This window comes from Rissa tridactyla, chromosome 6, assembly GCF_028500815.1.
Source record: "Rissa tridactyla isolate bRisTri1 chromosome 6, bRisTri1.patW.cur.20221130, whole genome shotgun sequence".
Classification (NCBI taxonomy): Eukaryota; Metazoa; Chordata; class Aves; order Charadriiformes; family Laridae; genus Rissa; species Rissa tridactyla.
In genome coordinates this window covers 50,345,170-50,368,913 of record NC_071471.1, presented here as the reverse complement: position 1 = coordinate 50,368,913, position 23,744 = coordinate 50,345,170, and the positions used below count along the sequence as shown (strand labels likewise).

Sequence of the window (23,744 nt, the reverse complement as noted above, 5' to 3'; positions counted from 1 at the left end):
CAGCAAGCAGAGAGAAACACATCAAAGACTTCTATTTCGAACTTTAGCTAAACTAATTATTGAATTTTTCTTATCTTCTTATTAAAAATATGCAAAATAGTAATTTTTCTAATGATACCACTTGCTTTCCAATGTTTCTATAACTCTAAAATATGCTGATGTATTGCAAAGTCCCCAGACTCTTTAAAACTGTTTCCCAGCAGAGAGCATCATCAGTTTCTTACAAAACAACTGGTTATCATCAAATGAATACATGAATTAATCTGGCAAATTCTTCAATTGTGAACTGTTTTAGTTAAGTCAGTTTGTATGAAAAATTTACAACAGCTGGCAACCTTGAAAACATTTAATAGAAAAGTGGCAAAATAGCGCCTTCCTTTCAGTGAACGGATCCTACATTTGACTGAATTGTTGAGATTTACACGTTCCCAAGCATGTTACCTGTTAAGTTGTTGGGGTTTTTTATCTTTCCTGTACCGGCATTTTTTTTTTTTATTATCAAATACAGACAAGCTAACGTCAAGAGTTCTCTATGTCCTGTTACTTCCGGTACGAAAAAGAAGAATTTGCACATGCTTATGTGAAGGACTCCCATCTTGATCCCAGCAGTTTGTTATACACAATCACAGTAGCATGTAGTCATCTTTCCTATTAGAAGTGATGACATTTTTTATTTGGAAATGGGTTACTACTAAAATGTCAATGCAATTAAAGATGTTTCGGGACAGACTGATTAAGAATTTATTACTGAAAAATCAAATTTCACTGTTCGTACATTTTTAGAAAATTTCACCTTCACTTTTCTATGAAAAGTCACGTATTTTACCAAAAGTATATTACATTTCAAATCACTATGGAAGATATTAAAGTAACTGTATATGAAAACTCCTGGAGGTCAACTAGAATTTCCTAAATGTTAATTAAGGCAAAAACTTCAGTAGGAAAAAAAAATTAAGGTTAAAATGGAGAACAAATGGTTCATTTTCATGTATTACTTTTTTCTTTCTCAACAGGACCACAAAGCATAGCCCCACCTTCATGCACTTGGCAGCAATTCAACTTCATTCAGATTATCTGCCATATACTTCACTGATGTTCCAACAGCCACTCAGAGTAGAAGAGAGCAGATTATCTCAATGAAGAATGACAAGCCTTTTAAGAACCCTGGAGTGGTTTTCAAGAGTATATTTAGCATATCTTTACATATTCCGCAAGTATATTTAGCATGCCAAATATTATATTAAAAATTAAATTCAAATCATATGAGGAAAAAAAGAGCCTGTTCTTATTCATGTATTCAAGATCATCTATTGTTCAAAAGTTTTTTGTAAGTGAAATGGTTGAAAAGCTTTCATACCATATTTTGATATATTAACATATAGTGTTGCTATGTAAATGTCCTTTTCAAGGACAATTACGTTATTTGTAATCATCAAGAACAGGCCAAGAAGACTGAATTAATAAATAGGGAATGTCTGTTGAAATTTTTCCTTATAAATGACTTTGAGGCAATCACTCTTGCTGCATCTCCTGTTTGTCTACCATCCCTAACAAGCCCAAAAGGCATTGTGCATGCCCTTCACAGTATATACCCACACATGTTATTAGAACAGCACAATTTTAATACAGAAATGAAGTATCATACACCATGACTTGCAAAATACTATTTCAAATGGTATGCCACTCTAGTAGGAATCTATTAAGAGATCCCAAGCTGGCTCCAGAAGAATAGTTAACTTAAAAAGCATAGCTCTGAAACTAATTGTATGAATAAGTGAATATTTGTGGAATGTAGTATATTTAATAAACATGCTGAAAATTAAAAAATTATTTGAATTCAAAATACCTGAAAAATTAATGGCAGAAACACAGGTCATCCTTAATGATGTTATCTGTAACCCCCCTCAGAATTTTAGTAAAGAAAAATATGAATAATTGTTAAAAAACATTTGATTACATAAATAAAATGCATCTACTTTATACAGATAAACAGCTATAATAAATTAAAATACCTTGCAGTCATGACTCACCTGTTCTCCAAAAACCTACAAACACACCTTACTGCATATTACCAGGGAAGCAGGATTATGTATAATAATGCTACAGAATTCAACTTTTTAAAAACTAACTAAAGGAAGAGGAGGAAAAGTGAGTAAGTCTGGTGATTTCAACAGGACAGTCCAAACAGCTGGTCAATATCCTCCTGTAAACAGGCCTTTGTCATAGGAGAAAGCACAGCAAGGAAGACCACATTCACATGTTAAAGCAGACCTAAAATTTCATTTGAAAACCTCCGTGAAAGTGTGCTTATAGAAAAATTTAGGACAAAACAGATTAATATATTCAGTTACCTCTATACTAAAATAACCTCTGTCTACATAGTCACCGAGGAAGAGGTATCTTGTGTTAGCAGGTGATCCTCCCACTTCAAACAGCTTCATTAGATCAAAGAACTGGCCATGAATATCACCACACACTGCAAGCAAAAATTTTGTTCAAATTAATTTAAAAAAAATCTAACAGAAAAGTTACTAAGTTATAGTTACGTAAACAGCCACAAAGTACTTCTAATTAAAAGGAAAGGCAGGTATAAAGCAGGAGTTACAGAAATTTTTTAAGCTTCCCCCTTTGCTTTTCATTAGGATGCTGTCCTCACTACCTGTGACAATGCTGATGATAGCCCTATTTGAATCTGGCAGATTGTGGAACATCTTTCTATCACAGTCAATGCACTGAGCATTGAGGTCTTGAAAGTTGTCAGCAGCTCTTTACTGTCCTCCCCAACCCCTTCGGTCTCTTTGCAACTTCTCCGTGGTACGCGTATTTGAAAATGCCTGCTGCTTTTCAACAATTTGCTCTGTCCACGTGGGATTGAAAAAAAGCAGGAAGTATGCTTTTGTTTCTGAGTCAGACTAACATACCTTTTTAATATCATCATATCTTCTCTTTGCTCAGTTACTTTTCTCCTTCAAATAACCATGTTCACTATTTCAACAGTGGATTTTTCTTGTGTTTTTAGAATATGAGACAGGACAAGACCAGTGGTCAGCAACCTAAGGCAGAAGTGCCAAAGATAGCAGACTTTGAAGAGCATACAGCAAAACCAGGTCATCTCACAATTTAAAAAAAAAATAATTTAAAAAACGTATGGAAGAACTGCTCCCAACTCCTCATTCCCACAGGAGTTCCCATCTCAGTGGAAGTCAGGAGCTGCCTTCTTCTTCTGCATGCGGTATTGCTGATAACAATTAACAGGAATTTGAGAGGCTATGCCTTCCATTGCTGGAAAATGTCACCGATCAACTGACGAATAGCATCTTCCGACTTCTCAGAGTTTATCAGCAAATTTTTTGGCGAAAAAGTTGTTCTAATTTTGGAAAGAAATACTGGATATGGCACACCACACCTTAAAGGTTGTTATTCCCTTGGAGCAGACCATTTGTCATCATGACCTACAAAATATTAGACTAAATGGAATGTGTCCTCTTTTATGTCACTTTTCTTAAGGTTTCTACTGAAATGCTGCAAGAACTTTCCTTCTTTTTCAGCTGCCAATATACCAGTAGCTATGGGTAACTGCCTGAATAAACAGAAATACAAAAATTCTAAACACATGGACAACACTGTAGTTTTGAGCTTTGTCTGGAGCTTCAAAAGACTTTGAGTTCAGACAGTCACGTTGGTTTCCACTGTGTCAATCATTCTGACATATACTGTTTTAATGTTTTCATTTACCTAATACTAACAAATTAAAGCAAGCTGATGCCCTAAAAGAAGCTTTTAAGACACTAATTTTATATAAGTCCATTTAGAAGAAAACATATTCAAATGAAAGAAAATCTGATTTGAACACAAAAATCAAATCTATTTTCATTATCATAAATAACAGATACGCAACATAAGTTATTTTCTATAAGCCTGGATTGTTTATAAATAAAAGTACTAAAGTATACCAATTCCAACTTTCACCAGGTCAAAAAGAAACAGAACTAGTCAAACCATGAAAATACTCCAAAAAACCCTAAGAGTCAGGTTTATATCACAATGGATCAGGCCCTAGTGCGTTAAAGAAGCTAAAACAATCTTCTAGCACTTTCCAGTACTACTACCACCACAAGAACATTGTTTCACATGCAACTGTCAGTCTCACCTACTGAGGAACGATAAAGGTGTATTTTTCACTCAGAATTCCAGTTCACAGTATTTGGTTCAAACCACAGCAATTAGCTTTCCTTCACATATTTAGATTTCAGAAAAATTCTGAGTTCATTTTTCTATTCAGGGTAGATGCCTTTATTCCCACTTACAGCATTGCAGGAATTAGAAATCTGTAATTCATCAGCTTTTAATTTTGTCATTTTAATACCAATCATACTATTTTTTTCCCAATAGGTTTAATGCCTTCAATTTGCAAAATAATGTGCAGCCCATTTTTTCAGACCATTTGAGTACTATTAGGCAAATGCAGTTGTGAGGGATAATTCAATAAGATTATACAGAAATTTTACTTTAGCAATTTTTATGACAAACTCTACTACTGACAAAATCTGGCTTCTTTCCAATTTAATTATGAGTGAAATTATCTAGAAATATTACCTGTAACTGGAGCTTCAACTTCTATCATAGTTTTTTCCCTCCGTAATATTGCAGCACCCTCATTGATGATTCTAAGTGCAATTTCTTCATCCACTCGACCTTCTTTTATCAAGTGGTTCTTCAAAATGTCAACCCTTGGTCTTCCATCTGTGTCAAACACTTCTTCGGATGTCAAGCGATGCGTTGGTGGAAAAGGGACAGCTAAAATTTAAAAAGAAGAAACAGTACTCACAACAATGTTATTTTAAAAATATACTCCGTCTAGGATTGGATCTGTCATGGAATAGCTGCTATCCAAAGTAGCAAATTTGTCTTTCGATCAACCAACTCGATGACATCATTAAAAGGTGGATGGAATAGTGCTATCTGCGTACGTATTTGAAAAAAAAAAATAACATCTATAATGTGCAAGTTTGTAGAATTTATAAAACAGAATTAGAAGGCACAATAATATGTACAACATTTGGAAGAGTCAAGACTGCCTTTGCAAAGGGATATCATCTCTCTCCAATATACTGCCGTTCTCTGAAGGACACAACAAGTATTGGGGACACAGGAGATCCATTTAATAGCCACTCAGACTTGCAAAAGGCATTCTGAAATAAGCCCATCATCAAAGCCTCAAAACAAAACAAAAAAACCCAACTGAACAAAAACCCCAGCAAAACAAATCCAAAGCCAGCAAGAAAAGGATACAATAATGTTTAAAGGACTAGAAATAAATGGAGGTAACAGCCAGCACCTGGAAAGGAAGACGGTCACTGAAGGAGACCCACTAAAATCTGTGCTGTTTAATAAATTCATAAATTACACTGACAAGAAGGTAACTCATGGAGTGATGCAGCCTTCAGATGACAGTAAGTATTCCAGACAATGAAGAATAGGGCAGGCTATGAACAGCTACAAAAGTTGTCCATGCTACTGAGTGGCTCAGCAAAATATAACACATTAAATAGTAATAACTGCAAATTAAGGAAGGAAATAAATCCTAATTTTACATATAAAAATCACAGATTATAAAATTACTATTACTATTCAGAAGGAAGGTCTTTCCTATAGTTCCAGCAAAATACTTGATGCTGACACATCAAAGAAACCTAGAAAACTGAATGTTAAGAACTACTAGCAAATAGAAAACAAAAGAAGATGCAATTATGCCACTAATAAATCTAGTATGCAACTCTGGTTTGCCCGTCTTATAAAAAAGAAAGATTAATTAAAAAAAGATTCAAGGAACAATAACGGAAATCAAAGAGTTAGAATGATCTCTGCTACAGGAGTAACTAAGTAGACAAGGATTCTTCAGCCTAAACCCATGAAAAGTAAGGGGGACCCTACCAGAGGTCTACGGCAGGAGAAGGTGAAGGGAGAACAGCACCTGTGTGCTCTCAGCCCCAGAATGGCAGAAAGGGGAAGGATGGACTCTGCCAGTTTGGAGTTCTGTCAAACCACCGACTAAGCAGCAGAACAAGTTCATACTATCAGAAAAAACTGTATTTGTGGGAGCCTACAACACTGCCATTGTAGGGTGAAATTCCTTCTTTGAGCTTCTTTTCCTTATTTTCCTGTTGTGCTGTCTCTAAAAACATTAAACCAAGAGTAGACGCTGTCCATATACTAGACACAAATTTAGAAATTACTGGAAATATGAGAAGTCCTTGGATCCTGGCTCATGGGTCAAAAGCAGCCATATGTGATCTGTATCTTAAAGAAGTGGAGCAGATGAGAGGTCTGAGGCTGGGGAACAAACCAGGCTCAGCAACTGCCCAGAGAGCACATTTGACAGCCGGCAGCTTACATGAATTCAAACAATGGCAGTCCAGTTAACTACTGCACAAATGAAATACGGATGTGGAACATGGGAGAAGAGGATACATACAATTTCATTGCACTCATGCAGGATTACAGGAAATCAAACTCATCTGATTTTAAAAAAATGCACACAACTATTGAAAGAATGAAATAAAATAGAAAAGGAGCAAAACTCTTCAATTTCTCTCCATTTAAATATTATTTTAAATATGTTTAAAAAGAAAAATTAGAGAAACACATCTATTCAAAGATAAGAACTAGTAGTATGAATACACTTGTAACTAGATTATTCATACTTTCTTACTCTCCAAAGTTAAACATTACATTCCAAAAATCAATGCTTAAGTACCAAATCATTCACTGACTTCATTTAAATTGATTACTAGCAACACATTGCTACCCCTCTGTTTTATGCAATAATAAAAATCTATCAATAAAACAACTGATGCATAAATCACACACACACACACACATATATATATATTCACCGAAATTAAATTATACTAGAAAATAAACTGGAGAATTGTCTATTCTTCCTTTTATAAAAGTTTCCAAGTAGGAAGAAGTTGAAAAATGTGCCTTGACATTACACAGTGTAAAAACAGATTTTGCATTTTATTTTTGGACATAACGCATTTTATTAACAGAAAAGAAATGGCATGCCTTTCCTTCCAGTCTCCTCTAGTAACGATTCAAGTTTCATTTGGAAGTGTTAAAATTCCATGTGGTCCAAAATGTTAATAAACTTAGCGTATTTAAGAAATCAAAGGACAACCACTTCTCTTCCATGCACAATTGTTTAAAAACATAAATCTGTCTCTGAAAAGAGAAATCCATTGTTCCAACAAGATAAATTTAACTAATTTTTAGAAGCACTGGATTACAACCATGCAAGCATCAATTCTAGCATTCACTGTTTTTTTTGAACTTGACTTTCCCCTGCTTTTTTTAATACTTTATTTGTGGGCCCACAACTGCCTTCAGCAATGCAAAGTTGAGCTCATCCTTTTATGAGAGACCAGACAATTCACGAAGTAGATTAACCCTGCTTTAATTCTTGTAAAAGCATTACAGATCACACCTTCCCAGAACCAAAGTCAATCACCTTCAAAACACAGTTTTGTTGGACTTGTGCTTCATTAATTCTAGCATTATTCCTAGATAACGAACTACTTAAGTGAAAGATGACCCTTCTTTCTTTTTGGAGGTTCTTTGGGTAGATACAGGGTGTGGTAGAGAACGGTCTGTTTAGGTGACCAGCTGTTCTTCATTCTATGTGCAAATCATTACTGACTTATGACTACCAATGACTATTACTGCAGAATTCAGAAAGATGACGTTGACCTCCTGCTTATGACAGTTCAGAAATATTTCAGGTCTTCTAAACATATGGCAGATGGAATTTTCTTCTCTTAATAAAGTTCTTATGTCCACAAAACATATTTCAGACCAGATTTGCAAAAAAATTAATTCTGACGATTTTAACAAACTACAGTTTTGACTTCGTCTAGCAAGTTACATTTTCTGTGAGGCTATAAAACCAGATGTTTCTGTCCAGTGTCCGGAAAGAACTGTCTCAAATTATTTGAATTAAAATACTTATAAAGATTCAAATTAAAAACTGTGTATATCTAGGGGTTATGTATAATCTTAAAAAATCATGAGTATTAGTATCAGAAGTAGTTAAGCAACCGTAAAGTTGTATTTGTCTCATGAAAAAAAATGAAGTCTTAAAGCTAGTCCCTCAGAGTTTAACAAAATCCTTTTCACACATGTATTTTCCCATTGCTCAAGAAGGATATTTTCTTTTTAGAATAATCTTCAGAGAAGACAGAATAAAACATGACTAAAGATTTTATGTGCACTATCCAGCTGAATAAAATGGTAACACCTACTATAAAAACTGTTTCTTTCCATATTATACTTCAATTTTTGTCTCAACAATAGTTAACACTATATTAGAGCTCATACCTTTGAAAAATATTACAAATAACATCTTTTAATAGGTTAAGGATGATAATTTTTGAAGCATGTAGACAATTTCTGCAAACTAATGGGTTTAATTAAACCTTTGATGAAGTAGTAATAGAATGTTATAGCCTAAGGAAAAAGAATTGCAGCATGATGTGTTCCAAGACAGAAATATGACCCATGTTTCAAAGTCTTTGTGCATAACCTGTGCTCTCGGGACTGTAACAGAATAGTAATTAAGAGGAATTACCCTAAGGAAATAACATGGTGTTGGTCATTAAAGGATTCCCTTCTTTCCACTCCCAGCAAAGCTAAGCAATAGAAAAGCATTCAGAGATGAATCTCTAAAGCAATACGCACTGCAGCACAAAATAACTGACTATATCCTATTAGTAAAAGTATAGACATTAGTAACAAAGATAACAAACCACGATTTAGAATAACATACAAGATTGTCTAAAACAAAGCATTTCTTACTAGTCAAAATTAATCAATTTCACTTTTAAAATATGTATGGATGATACAGTTTTAACAATATTGATTCAAAACTTTAAACAGTAATGCTGGGGAAAAAAACAGTGGGTAGCTTTTGGGATTTGTTAACAAAAGGTTTTGATGTTTTTTATTAGTATTTGTATATGCACTTAGAAAGAGGGGAAAAAAAAAATCACCTTTCCTTTACACTGCAGTGCTACTTAAAACAGAGATATCAAAAGCTAAACCTCTAAACCTAGTTCTACACTGACTTTCTACAAGCTTCTGGGTACATTTATAACTTACAATAAAGCATGCTAGAGAGATCTAAAAGTTAGCACCAATCTGAATGGATAAATTCACAGTACATTGTAAAGAGGTTCAAAAGTAGAAAAACCACATTAGCACGGCACTTTACCCAATATAATAATCCCTGCTGAGAGGTGCAGTATGGCAACTAACACAAACACGCTACTTCCAGACCCAAAGCAGATCTCCCATTGCCTAGTAACTGAGTACAACAGTAGCTGCTAATAAAATCTTACACGTAGATACTGTAAATTCAAATCATGCTGATATATATGCCCATTTTAATAACCTTGGTTAAATCTGGCTTGTATCAGAGACACCCTGTTGGAACAGGCTCTTGAAACAAGATGAGATCAAAGCCTCTAGACTAATGGTAGGAAAAAGTATCAGGGATCAACCGTACAAGGTACTGTACCTCCACAAGCAAAGTATTTTCTGCTCTTAAGGCCTTAAAACTTAAACAATTCTTCTTCTCTGACAGTGAAAGAAAATCAGCCATTTTTCCTCTATAATCAGGAGCCCATGACACATTCCATGAACTCAGCTTGGTCTGTAAAAGCATGCTGAACATCCCAGATTTCATTTTCTGTTTTAAGAGTGGTTTTGATTTCACAGATAAAGTCTCAGCTCACATTACTAAGGTTACTAAACACAGACGTCGTGTTTCTAAAGAATTTGTTGCTTTGGTGGTAGGTATACATGAAACAGTATATAATGTTTGTCTCCACTAAGTGATGTGATATATATCAGTACAACCGTGGTGTTCTGTAAAAAGATAGGCCAGTATCCTTCATTTTGTCAGCAGGTTTATTACCACGATAACACAGTTGTCTGCGGTTTTTCTGCTGTTTGGTCAGGCTTTGTGGGCTTTTGGTTTTATAAGTGCATTGCTGTCTATGTAATGTCACTCAGAAGAATAACAAAGCCTAACACCTAGCACATCTTGCAGTCTGTCCCTGGAGTTTTCATGCCTCTGCCAACATCTACGCAGAAGAAAGAGATGTAGCACCCATGACTGCTACAAGGACAGAATATATCTAATTATCCTTCTGCATTTGTCAGAATAGATTTCAAAAGAAATAGCATAAATTCATCGCAGATGGTCTATGGACCAACAACCTTGAAAATATTAGTTAAGCACAAATGCACAGCAGCATCTACTCGAATCAGAAAGCTAGAATCAATAGTTGTCAAAAGATATGAGTTACCATATTTATCCCAAACAAGAAAGCACAGATTCAGCAACGTCGGTTTCTTGCAAATTACGGTATTTTTCCTAAATGCCACAAAAAACTATCCCTTTACTCAAGTTTCTTTGAATGCACGCCTCCTGCTATATTAACAAGCACTCCAGAAGCAAGGAAAAATGACCCCAAAAACACTGAAACCCTACGAAAGCACTGCAGGCGCTATTTATTTTATCCTTACTTACCATGTACTTGCAGTCTTAAAAGTTTCATGGAATTTTAAATCTCAAATGAAACTATTGATATACTTAGTATGCCATGTCACATTCATCTTTTATAATGTCTGTGTAATTTCTCAATTAACTTGGTTGATACTTTTGGAAGTTTATCTCAGGAAAAATACAATTGTGTTTGAAAAGTATTTAAAGATGCTCTTACCATTAAAATGACCATAGCGGGTTAAGCCAAAAGATGATTTAGCACTCAAATGTGCTTCTGGGAATGTTGGATTCATAAGTCTTTCCCTTCCTGTACTCTCTGTTTTCCAAACAGGGTGGTTTAAGGATTTCCTCTAGAGTTTCATCCAGACCATCATGTTTACCATCACCGATAGAACTATTTTTCACTATTTTGTGAGACCCTGAATAGACACTTTTATAGTTTTTGCCTCCACTGCACCTTATTGCTATGAATTCCACAATTTTAATTACACATTGTAAGTAAAAGTATTTTACCTTTCCTTTACATTAATTTCGGGAAAATTTTGTTTAGTACTGCGTTTCTCCTTTTCACTGGGAGATGAGAATTACACTTGTTTCCTATTCAACTTCTCCATTAAATACCATTCATGATGTAAGCAGTATCTAACTCTACCCCTCCTCAGCTACGCCTTTTCCAAGTCAGGGATTTCTCACCTTTGCTGTTCACGCAGCATGAAAGCCACTCTGTGCCTCTGAACATATCTTTAGATAAAGACAACAGTCAGGAAGGGGGACCAAAATTACATGCTGCTGTTCAAGATGCACATATAACACAAGATGCATATAATGGCATGATGGCGCATTCTCTTTTTTCTAAACTGATCTTCTAATAATCCCTAAATTCTTATCAGCCCGTTTGACTACCACTGCACCAACATTTTCAGAATATTAACCATTCAGACTCTAACGTTTCTTTCCTAAGCACACCACGCTCTATGTTTAAGCAAGAATTTTTCTTTCCCTTGTAGAGTCTACTCCGCCTTTATCAGAACAGTGTGTCCCGCAACTTCTTTGCCCAGCCACTTTCGGAAACATCTCTGGAAGTTTACTATCCTGAATAAGTGTTATGATTTGCCATTCACTCTGTTTTCTACATAACTTATGAATACATTTAAAAAGCATGCATGACACATGCTAACCTCCCACACCTACGGCAGTTTCTTACCTATTAACATCCTGTCTTTCCTAACTAATTTCGATACAAAAGAGGGTATTCCTCTTTGCTTACTTTAAAGGCTCTGATGAAGGAACCTGATTAATAGTTTTACCTGGATGCACCAGCTCACTGGGTCCTCCAAAATATTCTAACAATTTCTCTTGATTTCCATCTATGAAAACTGTACCAACTCCTCTTCTATTTCCCCAGGGACACAGTTAGTCCACTCTTTCTTACAAGTGCTATGAGTCTGCTTAAACGAGACTTACTGATCTACAGCTCTTCAGTTCAATCTAGAGCTTTTAAAAAAAAAACGCTGCTGCGCTCCATTTCTCAGACTCAGAAGATGAGTTATGCCACAGGCTATGGAAAATAAATCTGCAATTTTGCACCCAAAACCCCCAAAGAATTCCTTTAGATCCACTGACAAATATCTGCTGGTCCTGGGATATTTTTTTGGAACATTTGTTTTGTTGATATGTTCTGAAACCACTTACATGTCAATGAGACAATTCTCTGGTCCCATTCAGCAATAAGAACTGACTCATGTGAAAGAGTCCTTAGTTCCTTACACAATAAACACAGATGTAAGTATTTGCCAGATGTTTCTGCTCTGGCCTTACCTTCCCAAGCCTCAACTACCAATTTGCCCTACTGAAATTAAGGCAGATTTCCATTTTTGGGTGGGGTTTTGTTGTCATTACGTTTAAGATTCATTCACTCAATCCTTTCTCTCCAACAACAATAAAAAATAGTATAAGGCCAGTCAAACACTAACTTATCAGAATTCAGTTCCACTCCATTGTCTCTCCCAAAACAGAACTGTGATTTATTTGTTTGTTTATTTTTAAAGTATGACCTTTCAATACTCTCTTTACTCTGCTGCTTTTCTGGATCATTTTAAAATCGTTTATGACCAGCAGCACAAAGGCATTCTGAAGTGCCTTGTAATATCTTTAAAACAGCCTTCATGCTGCCTATAAGCATTTATCCTTTTACCTGCTGGTTTTGTTGTTTTTTTTTTAACCAGACTCTGAATTTTAAAGTTAAATACTGCAATGATTTCTTTTTCTTTTACATGTCAATCATTGTTTAAAAACTAGCTATTAGCATCTTAATTTAGGACCCTGCTCAAGGCTATGAGTTACTTCTCTTTGCGATTCTCTAAAGAGTTGTTTCAATGAACTACCATTTAATATCCAAAATGACTGCCAACCAGACAGACTGTATCATGACTTTTATCCAAAACAAATGGAATACTGAAGCCTCCCATTTCCACAAGAACAGACATCTCCAGATGTTCCACAAGAATGGACAATTTAGCAAAAACCAGCCACTATAGCAGCGTGGCAAGGTCCTGTGGATTGCTTCCCAAAGCCTAGCAGCAGCCATAGTGGGTCAAGCGCAATGCCAGGGAGGACAGAGTACTTCCAAGTACAATTTTGTGGTGTAGCTACTCACAGGTGGGTCCGAGAAGCCCTGGTGCTTTTCCCTCAAAGGAAAGCCAACGATGGCTCATCCTTGCTATGCCCAGGACCAAACAGTCTGAGCTTACAAGCACTTCTTCCTCTCTATCAGTGAAAAACACTTTACTACAAGGCAGTAAAACATTTGTTTCAGTACAAAAGATACAATATAATCACAAATTGAAAGTATGAAAGTCACATGCACTGAAAGGTCAAGCACGCTGACTGAAGTCAGCCAATCATGCAAGGAAAAAAAAAAGCAAACCCAAATGAACCATATACAGCAGTTAAATATCAATGTCATTTTAATAAAAAACCATTCCACCCCCTCGCTGTGATTTTGATAGAACATAATAGAGGAAAACGCTACCTTCCATGAGACAGTAAAACACTATCATTCTCCAAAGATGAAGAAAAGTTTTTCTAAGGTGCCTTAGAAAACAGTGAATCAAGACGACAGGTACATTTTCTTATCTCTGTTAAAAAAAGCAGTAACATAAGCCTCGCCGCAAGACACCTTTGGAGAACTAAATGCCAAAAACTGACTTTAGATATTTCAATTCCATAGCTAACCATTAATTTATAGGAAACTCTGTAACTACAAATTACTCAGACAATTTTATTAAGCCATTAGAAGAGAAAATTTGAGCATTTTATATACTTTAAAAGCAATCAATAAACTTTGATGATACAATTCATACTTGGTAAAGTATGCCAGACCAATACAGCTAGACTGTATAGACTACATATTTAAAGCCATTATTATGTTTATTATGTATCGGTCTAATATGAACACTACACCCGACAGACTTTGAGATGTTTTTCCAGATATATGCACTTCCCACTAATTGCTAAATATACAGGTCAATGTATAAAGGGGGACACATCCTAATTACTATCCCACCTTATTACAAAAGATTAGTTACCAGTGCTACAATAATTTAAGCATTTTTTCTTGGGTGAGCATCTGTTGCCCATCTCTGACAAAATATATTATTAGTGGTAAACAATTTAATTTCTCATAGCCTCTAAAACTTAATGGTTTCTGTTATTTTTTCCCCTCTTCCAGTAATACAGAGGAAGAAAATAAAGCTAAAATAAAAGTGAGAGATGAAACAATGCAAATATCAGCAAGCATTAAGTCCTGAATTCACATTTCCCCCGAAAAAGACCTAGTATATGGAGAGCATGAAAGCTGAAATATGGACCAATACACAGATACACCAGATCATATTGCCACTTTTTTTTTTTCCCTGTGGCTGTTCTCAAGGACCTGAGACATTATAAATGAAATGCCTCAGCAAGGAGAGACAGAAAGCCTGGGTACCCCAAGGATGGTTTTTTTTGGGAACAGAAAAGTTACAAAAGTAACATTTTGAGAACACTTTTACACTCTTTATTTCCTCCCATAGTGGATCACATTAAACAAAATAAACACGAAAAATTATTGCCTTAAAAAGAATCACTAAACCTTATTCCAGTAAATAAATTCAGTAATAATTATCAATAAATAAGTTGCTACTTATTTATTGATACTTGAACTATTGATGAGTTGATACTTATATAAAAAAGAGGCAATGTCTGCAGTGATTCATAAGCATTACAGAAGTTAAAAGTATAAAATGTTAAGACAACAGTTTAAATGGTTGCATAACAGTTTCACCAGCACACCTGGTCCACGCATTTCCAGTATAAAAAAATAGGACTTTTAGGTCCCCTGGTATGCAGTCTTGACTTGACAAAAGCAGAGAACCCACCTTAAGAGAATATCACCATATCTATAATCTATTCATTGTATAATAGGTAAGAGTATAGTGAACATTTCTTGAACGCGAGCGGCAACACATCTGCTTGTGAACAGGGATGTGACATAGCTATTACATTTTAACATGGTTTCAATAAGTGTATTTATGTTGCATAGATACTCCCACTTGGCGCTGACATAACCTGCAATCTTGCACCCCTGAGGTCGCTATCTAAAAAAAAATATTTCCAACTTCTTTGCACCTAATGGGGGTGGGGGGGGATGACACGACCAAACCACCCTGTCCTTCATATCAAGAACACGGACAGCTTGGCACAGCTGCCCAGGCTTTCTCCAGAAGACAGTGATTCAGCATGATAGGTACGGACAGGACAGGTCAACAGAAGGAACAGAAAACGGCTGCTATATGAACATTTAACTGGTTGCCATTATGTCAGATGAAGCTATCAAAGCCTGATTACCCTTACAATAGTTCTGTATCCTACACACCCAGGTTCAAAGAAATACTGTGACCCCAGGCTGCAATCCTGTTAGAATGTATGATTTTAAGCAACCAGATGCAGAGATCACATTTAACAAGCTGAATTACTAGGCAATTGGAAATCAGCAGGTTTTCCAGCGCACTCTGAAGTATCTAATCACTTACTATTAGTTCTCTTGCATTGTTTCAAGAACTTAATTTGTTACAACAAACTGCGGTAAAGGTACAAAAATTCAGCAAGTCTAAACACTATATGTTAAATAGCACTAATGAGCACAAGTTTCCAATAGACTAGTTTTAATAACATTTCCTACTTTTACTCTTGCAATTTTTTCAAACAAATCAACAGGTTAAGCAATCCAAAATGAGTAACAACTCACTGTGAGCAAAGCTTTCCAGCTTACTGGAAAACACGCTGATTTCCAAAACATACTATGGGATTCCAAGGCTTTAATTAAGACCTGCTGAAGACAAAGACATCCTTTTTGTTTCCCGAGACCCCCTGTTACATAAAAAGTTAAACGAACAGATCTCCGCCCCTTTGAAATCGGTCAGACGTTATGTTCCTAGGAACGTCAATCTTAAAAGCAAACTGCTTTGTGTATAACCACGAATTCCAACAGCCAAGGTCTGCTATGACAAATATCTGCACTGCCATCATCAAATACAGTTCAATATCAAAACCTCTGACATCAAAATAAAATGATCTGTAATTCAAATAATCAAAACCTTGATGTTCTTTGAGGCGTTATCTATGCTATCCTCTTAACTGATGGTTTAGATGTAACGAATATGTTTTAGGATACTTCAGTTGTGAAAGATTATTCTCCCCACAAATACTAAAATGACACACTTGATGTGCTCTGGAGCAAGGATCATGATAATTTACACCATTTTAGTAACTAGACCACCTCAGCTCTACACAAACGTGTGTACTTCAAAACGTTTTACTTTTTCTTCTGAGAAGTATAACGTTCGACTCCTAAAGGCTTCCCCTGAGACTGTGCTACCAAGAAAGGCCACGAAGAAATAGATCAAGGTGAATTTCCTCCATCAGAACTGGGAGCCCGAGACCCGCAGCCAACGAAAGGGGCGGCAGCCCCTTCCCACTCCCTCTCCCCGGCGCTGTCAGCTTCTGCCATCGCAGGGATCCCCTCTGCGCAGACGGAGGAAAAAAAAAAAACCAAAACCCAGAGAACCGGGCGTGAAGGGGCCAGACCCCGGGCGGGGAAGCCGGCGTGCCCCGGCCAGCCCAGCACACTGGTGCCGACACCGCCCGAGCAGCCCCTCCGGGCGGGATGCGCCAGGCCCGCAGGCCGCGGGTGGGCAGCCCCTCCGCCCCACAGCCGGCTCCAGCGGGCGGGCAGCCCCGGGGCTCACCGCCGGCAGGGCCAGCCCCCGCGCCCAGCTCGCCCCCCCCCCACCCCACCCCGGCCTACAAAGCCGGCCGACCCCCGGGTACTTCCATGCCAGGGCGGGCACCTGCCCCCGCACGCAGCCGGGCGGCCCTCCCGGCACCAGTCAGACCCCCCGAGCGGCGAGCACGGGCCGGGGCGCCTCTCCGAGCCCTGGCGGCCTCTGCCCCGCCGGGGGTCTCGGCCGCCGCTCCGCGCAGCCATGTTCCCCGCAGCCCCGCCGGGCCCGGGCGGCGCCAGGCCGCGGGTTCCGGGGGAGGCTCACCCTTGACGGCGCGCTCGCTGGTGGCGTGAGGCGGCAGCAGCAGCACCTTGCTCCCCTCCTTGGCGGACATCGCTGGGCGCTGCCGGGCTCCGCCGGCAGCTGCTGGGCGCGGCGGCGCCTTCGTCCGCCTCCTCCGCCGGCGGGCTGGCGGGGAGAGGGGGGCGCGGCGGCCGGCAGCGAGGCGGGGCGGGGGCGGCTAAAGGCGCCGGGCGGCGGCGACGGCCCAGCGGAACATGGCGGCAGGCGCGACTCCCAGCTCCTCGCGCAGCGAAGGGACAGTCCGCCTGGGGCCCGGCATGCACCGCGGCCGCCACCCCGCGAGGGGACTACGGGAGCGTGGAGAAACTCCGGGCTCCGCCGCGCCGGCAGCGCGGCTGTTAGGGAGCGTGGCGAAACTCCGCTCTCCTCCGGGGCGGCGCCTCCGCCGCGGGGCGCGGGGAGGGGCGGAGGCTACGGGCCCGGCGCCTCCGGGCTCTCTTCCCCCACCCCGGCCGGGGGAGGCGGGCGAGCAGCCGGTAGCGCCCCGCCGCCCCCGGGACGGGCGGGCGTCAGGCCGAGCCTGAGGGGTGGCAACGCGGGTGGGGGGGGGGGGGGGGGGCGGGGGGGAGAGGGGCGGGGGGGAGAGGGGCGGCGCGGCGGGCGGCCCGGCCCGGCCCCCAGCGGCCCCTCAGCGGGCGAGGGCCGGCGGCCACCATGGAGAGCTCCGCGGGGCCGCTCCGGCGGACGGGGCAGGGCCAGGCCCCGCCGGCAGCGCCGGGGGAGCCATTTTGTCAGACGGCGAAGGCTGAGGGGGCGGACGGGCCACCTCCCCCGGCCCGGCTGAAGGGGGGTCCACCTCAGAGCGATGGGTTGCCTCCGCCCCCTCAGCAGGCGCCTCTCACCTACAGCACCGCAGACTCACCTCTCCAGCCTGGGACAGGAGAATAGAATCATAGAATGGTTGCGGGTGTAAGGGAGCTTAAAGATCATCTAGTTCCAATGCCAAGAAGGAGGTCGCCCTAGGGAAGAACCGGCGGGTAATGCAGCCCTAGGGAAGAACCACCAGGCAATGCAGCCAAACGTCTCTGTCCCACGCCTGGAGCTGAACAATAGCGGGCAAAGGACAAAGGAGGGGGCCAGGAGCAGTGACAGGCCTGGGTACCGCAGCACCTCCCAGGCCCTGACAGCCCTTGAAGCTGCATGAGGGGACAGTGGGGCAGGGCATTGCTCCACGGGCCTGATCCATGCAAATGCTGCAGGACAGCCCTGCTGTCACAGAATCATGGAGTGGGCTGGGGTAGAAGGGACCTTTGAGAAAGATCGAGTCCAACTGTTAACGGAGCTGGTGCTAAACCATAGCGCTAAGCACGTCTATCTTTTACATACCTCCAGGGATGAGGTTCCACCACTTCCCTGGGCAGCCTGTTCCAATGCTCGATAACCCTGTTGGTAAAGAAATTTTTCCCAAACCTCCCCTGGTGCAACTTGAGGCCATTTCCTCTTGTCCTATCACTTCTTACTTGGGAGAAGGACCGATCCCCCCCTCTCTACAACCTCCTTTCAGGTAGTTGTAGAGAGCGATAAGGTCTCCCCTGAAACCACTCATATACAAACCATGCAAATTTCGTGTAGAGCAACAGGTCCAACCATATGCAGGGCATAAGACAGGGCAGAAAGGTTGGTATAACAGTACTAAACCCAAGCTAATCTGGTCATTCTTATGACTATTTCATATTGCATTAACTTTTCTGACAAAAAAAATTTAAGTGGTTCCTGCTCTCCCAGCTGTTAATTTCATCCTCTTTCTTCGAATTTAGTATATCCTCAGTTGTACCAGTGTGGGTTGGCTGTAGGACTGCACTGTAGTTGAGATCACATAAGTTAGCTGGGTTTAAAAAACAAAACCAAGCAAAACCCACCCCCAAACCAAAAATCTCTGAATTTGGCATCACCTAAATATCTGCCAACAAACCCGGTCCCATCTAGCAAACATCTAAATACATACATAAAACCATATTTAATCAAATGCAGTATATCTAAAGAGTTGCCGCTTTGCTTCTCAGCTAATAATACACCTCCTATGCATTACTTGTACTGAGCTGTGCAACTGTTTCACACAATAAATCAGGAATTTAAGAAAGAAAAGCTGTTCAGAAGTAATAGTTTCCAGCAAGGTCTTGGTTCTTGCCTCATTTAGATTTAAGGGAAAAGGATGACTGAGGTGAGTACCTTGCATCTTGAGCATGAAAAGCTGTTTGGCTTAAGCCAAAATACATTAAAACTGATGGGTTACACGAGAGCTTTGTTTGACCTTGCTTTTTTATTACATGGCCAAGACAGTCCAATCAAGAAACTTCAAATGAAATATCACTGTAAAGACATTCAAGGAAGCAACTGAAAATTTTAAGGGAATCAGAATTATAAACCCTTGGGTTATTTATTAATGACTCTTGTATTGGAAAAACAGAATTCTATTAATTCCGTGTCCACAAGTAAAATGAGTGCATGCAGACAAGAGAACCAGGATACATTAGACTATCACGGAAGAAATCCTGGATGACTGTTTTGGATTTATCACAAAGCTTTCCAGGAGTAGAAATTACTACTTAACATCACATGTTCTGCAAATGTCTGTCATTGTACGACCAATTTAAAGGGCCTGTTTTTTAAATAGAACAAAAGCTCATTTGTTTCAATAGCATACACGTGTATCCACTCAGAATATGCAGTGAGAGCATGGGATAGGAAGGGCAGTAAGTAAATGTTGCTGCTATTGACTTAGCATTAGCTGAAAGTAGATCTGCTGGAACAAGGAACACGGGGAATGAATTCACTCTCTTATTTAGAATCAAGAGAAGCTCAGTAATAAATGCAGTTTGAATGTCTGACAGCGTGCAACAGCAGAGAGATTCTCATGTTATAAAGAAATGGATTTGTCCATACATTTCCAAACACACAGGGAGCCTGAGACCTTGCTGAGTGTTGTCAGGAATTTCCTCTTCACCTCACCTGAAGTGCAGTTGCAAGAGAGATGCCTCTTACTTCCTTCAATTGCTCCCTTCTCTCACAAGCCCGCAGCCGACATGCATCTTGTCTCCTGGGGTATGAAGTAAAAGGGGCTGACGCAGTCAGAACTCTGGTTGCGGAAAAAGCAGAGCATAATTTTATTTTGTTATGATGCTGTGCCAGAAGGAGAGATTATCAGCTTCTAGGCAGCACAGCTAGTGCCCTGCATGCTGAAACGCTTCCACTCATATCCAGGCACCACCTGAAGAAAAGGCTCATACAGATGAAATCTTGCTTCCCCTACCCCCATAAATACACCAGGTTGATGTGATAAATGGTATTAAGTCTCCCTACAAACTGTACCTTCTTAAACCATTAAAAATCATAATTTGAACGACCTCTTTTCTGTTTGTGTAGGGGTTTTTTTGGGTGTTGTTTTTTTTTTTTTTTTTTTTTAACAACAGCAGCTAGAAAGAAAAAGTTAGCTAGCACGCTTACCTTGGGGTTTCATTGCTGTTATTTTTCTTACACGTTGCATCTTGCCTCATTGAAATACAGAGCATGTGCCTTTGTCATTAGGACAATACCAAACTCAATATTAGGGAGAGAGAGAGTGAACTACAGAACTCTACCTAAGCTCTTTAGCTTGTCATTGAAGCTTTTTCATGTAGTATTGTCTCTAAATCTGCTAGAGACTCTGGAAGGGGCATTCACATTACCTCAACTTACCTCACAGTGAAAGCAAAGCTGATGGATTTGGTACATCTTGTGTTCAAGGAATAAAACAATTTCGACTAGCGCCACATGTAGCATTGTGATTGTAGGAACTCAGGAACACAATCACAAACAGAAACTTGGCCTCGCAGGTAGAAGTCAGTGTGCCTTTGTAACCCTGACAATTTCCCACAAATGCCAGACAAATGAAAGTATTTCTGAAAAGCAGAGACATTTTACTTCCTGTTCAGCTTTGCCACCAAGTGGCCATTCCAGTCCACACATTTAATATCTAATTAAAAAAAAAATTTAAAAAGCGCACCTGATTCCTATTCTGACTGGATATTCCAAAGCATTATCTAGCACTGGAACAACTGCTTTTGTAACAGAGAAACAATTCAGCAAGAGAAGCACATGGAATAATCAAGGCAATCCATGTTATTCTGTACCGTGGAGAACAGAGCCATTTGGGATGTAGATGATCCCTGCCTTCTCAAAGCAGCCCGCACTGCAGCTGCATGCAAAGGATATTTAAACAAAATGGTGTTATGTTAAAACCTAGACTTTTCTGACACCAAGTACTGCAAGATATAGCAGCAACTATGTTTTAGTAAATTGTCACCTCAGACAAGAAGTGCAGTTTATTAAAGTTCAGACAGAAGTTAGACATAAAACCGACTATGTGGAATTCTGTAACCATCTCATGTAGAAGGTCAGATGACTGGAACAGTCCCTTCTGACTCTAGCAGCGACATATCTTTAAAACTGGCACAATGCAATGTCCCAGAATCATCTAATTACCCAACAAGGACTTTTTGAAAACTCTAAGAAGGAAATTGAATCACAGGAGAGAGAGATATATTCCAGATCCCAAGAGAAAGATGCATAGAGCAAATCTTGCAGAGATAAACCAGGTCTGAGAGGCGAAGACGTGCTGTAAGCAGGAGAACAAGATGAGGAAGACAAAACTTTTAAGAGGTTGTTCCATTTCATTGACTCTCATTAGTGACTGCTTGAAACCGACCTTTCTGAATTGCCAGAAATGGTATCACGGTTTCTATAAACTGTGAGACTGTCTCAGAACAAACCACATTTTATTTTAAATACATTTTGACATATTGCTGTACTGAGTTTCAATATGAATACCTGAAAGCTTTCTTTTAAGAGGACATGAGATTTCCCTGCTGTGCCAAGGCAGTTTTTTATGGCAAACCTTACTATCCATAACACGAGGGCATCATTCAGAAAAGCTGAAAGCATAGTCTTAAGCCATTTTCTCCAGCACCACAAAATCATCACTGCAATACTCTAGCTGCCAATGTCATCCAGTATTGAGAAGCTGCACTGACTTAAAAAGAAAAAAAACAAACAAAAAACCCCAAAACCCACAAACCTACAAACCAAAACCAAATTATCAGATAGTTGCTGGTATAAATTGCACATTACTGGACTCTTACAGTTCTCTCCTTTTACACTCCTTTCCTGCACACTTTTCCTTCATTTCCCAATAACCTCTACGAAGAGGCTGTGGAAGGACAGACTACACAGAAAAAGCTAGTCAAGGCCACAGTCATTCCTTGCATCATATCACAGCTGTAAAAAACAGGGTAAGGCAACCCAGCCTGCACCACTTAGCCTGACTCTAGAATTTTAGGTGATTTTTTTCATACCAAAACCTATCAGCCACATCTCTAATTTAAATCTCACACCTCTGGAGTGATGGTACCTCAAACTCTTCCTTAGGTTCTTCAAAGCATTGCTCACTTGCTCTGCTTAAAGCATTCCTTCCCCCGCCCTTACTATCTAGTTCAAACTTTTCCTTCCTTAGCCTTAAGCAATTGCTCTTTCTCCTACCATCCGAGACCAAGCAATTCCCTCTCTTCATTTATCTTACTACCTTGATGATATTAATAGACTATGATCCAGTCACCTCTACTCACTCTAAAAATTGAGTTCACTCTGCTTTTTGCTGCCCTCCTTTGTGTTCTCTCTAGTTTTCTCAGAGCCTCCACAAGCAAGAGACTTAACTGACAAAAGTATTTAAGGTAAGCAGGTCTGCATATAGGACCTTATTAGAAAAAAAACCAATCTTGTTGCTCTACAACAGAAACTATGATGTAAAACAGTGTGATATTTTACTTTTTTTTTTTTTTAAACTTTGATGAAGCATGTTGATCCATGAACACAATGTCCTACAGATCAGGGAAATCCCATTAAGCAATTTTAAAGGAAACTGTGGGGGGAACAAACCCACAAAAGGCAGAGATATGACGACTCAGTTTCTGAAGAGAGCATGCACTCTTCTCACAAACACATCTGGCCATCGTTACCGGATGGCAGAAGTACAACTATGCCTCCAACCTACCCCTCTGCATCCTTTTATCAAGCTACTGAGACCAAACACCATTAAGTATTAATAAGAATTAACTGTTCCATTGGGACTGGATAGATTAAGAAGGGGTTGAGCAAAAAGTGACCCTCATAACTGGGCAAACTTGAGGCCGTAATTAACAGTTAAATGAATGCAGAAAAGGATACCCCAAATTAATCACACATAAGGATTTAAAAGCTTTTCTACTAGGTTTTTTGTCCCAGTAACTCTATATGCAACTAAAAAACTATAAAACCACTGGAGAGATGTGGGCTTCCCCCACAAAAAAAACTTTGAGAAGATGTTATAAATTTATTTTCTGGTCTGTACTATGTCAGCATTTCATATGAATTACATCCTTGTGTTCAAATTAGTAGTTTATTGTGAAAAATCAGTTGAGACTCTCGTGTACAGACCTTCCTCTCCCTCTTCAGGTGAGTAAGCTGTCATAACACCTGACTCTTCTATCTGCTGTATTAAATAGCTTCTTTTAAGCCTCTACGGGCAGTCAACCAAA

General features: G+C 39.7%; 1 protein-coding gene across 9 annotated transcripts in view; it reads right to left on the bottom strand.

The window, feature by feature from the left end:
- Positions 1 to 17,647, bottom strand: part of PPP3CB (protein phosphatase 3 catalytic subunit beta) — a 50,798-nt gene extending 33,151 nt beyond the window's left edge. For 2 of the 9 annotated variants that reach the window (XR_008466949.1, XM_054205055.1), the window contains exons 1-3: positions 17,158 to 17,643; positions 4,597 to 4,797; positions 2,352 to 2,476 (exon numbers count right to left, since the gene is read on the bottom strand). Coding sequence is in view for 8 of the 9 variants with exons in the window: in XM_054205055.1 (XP_054061030.1) it covers positions 2,352 to 2,476; positions 4,597 to 4,797; positions 17,158 to 17,227 (396 nt within the window). In the remaining variant the exon portion in view is untranslated. Of the gene's footprint in view, positions 1 to 2,351; positions 2,477 to 2,921; positions 3,054 to 4,596; positions 4,798 to 13,601; positions 13,620 to 17,157 lie in introns of those variants that run through there. The other 7 variants (XM_054205052.1, XM_054205054.1, XM_054205053.1 and 4 more) reach the window with 7 other exon arrangements.
- Between the last annotated feature and the right edge of the window lie 6,097 nt (positions 17,648 to 23,744).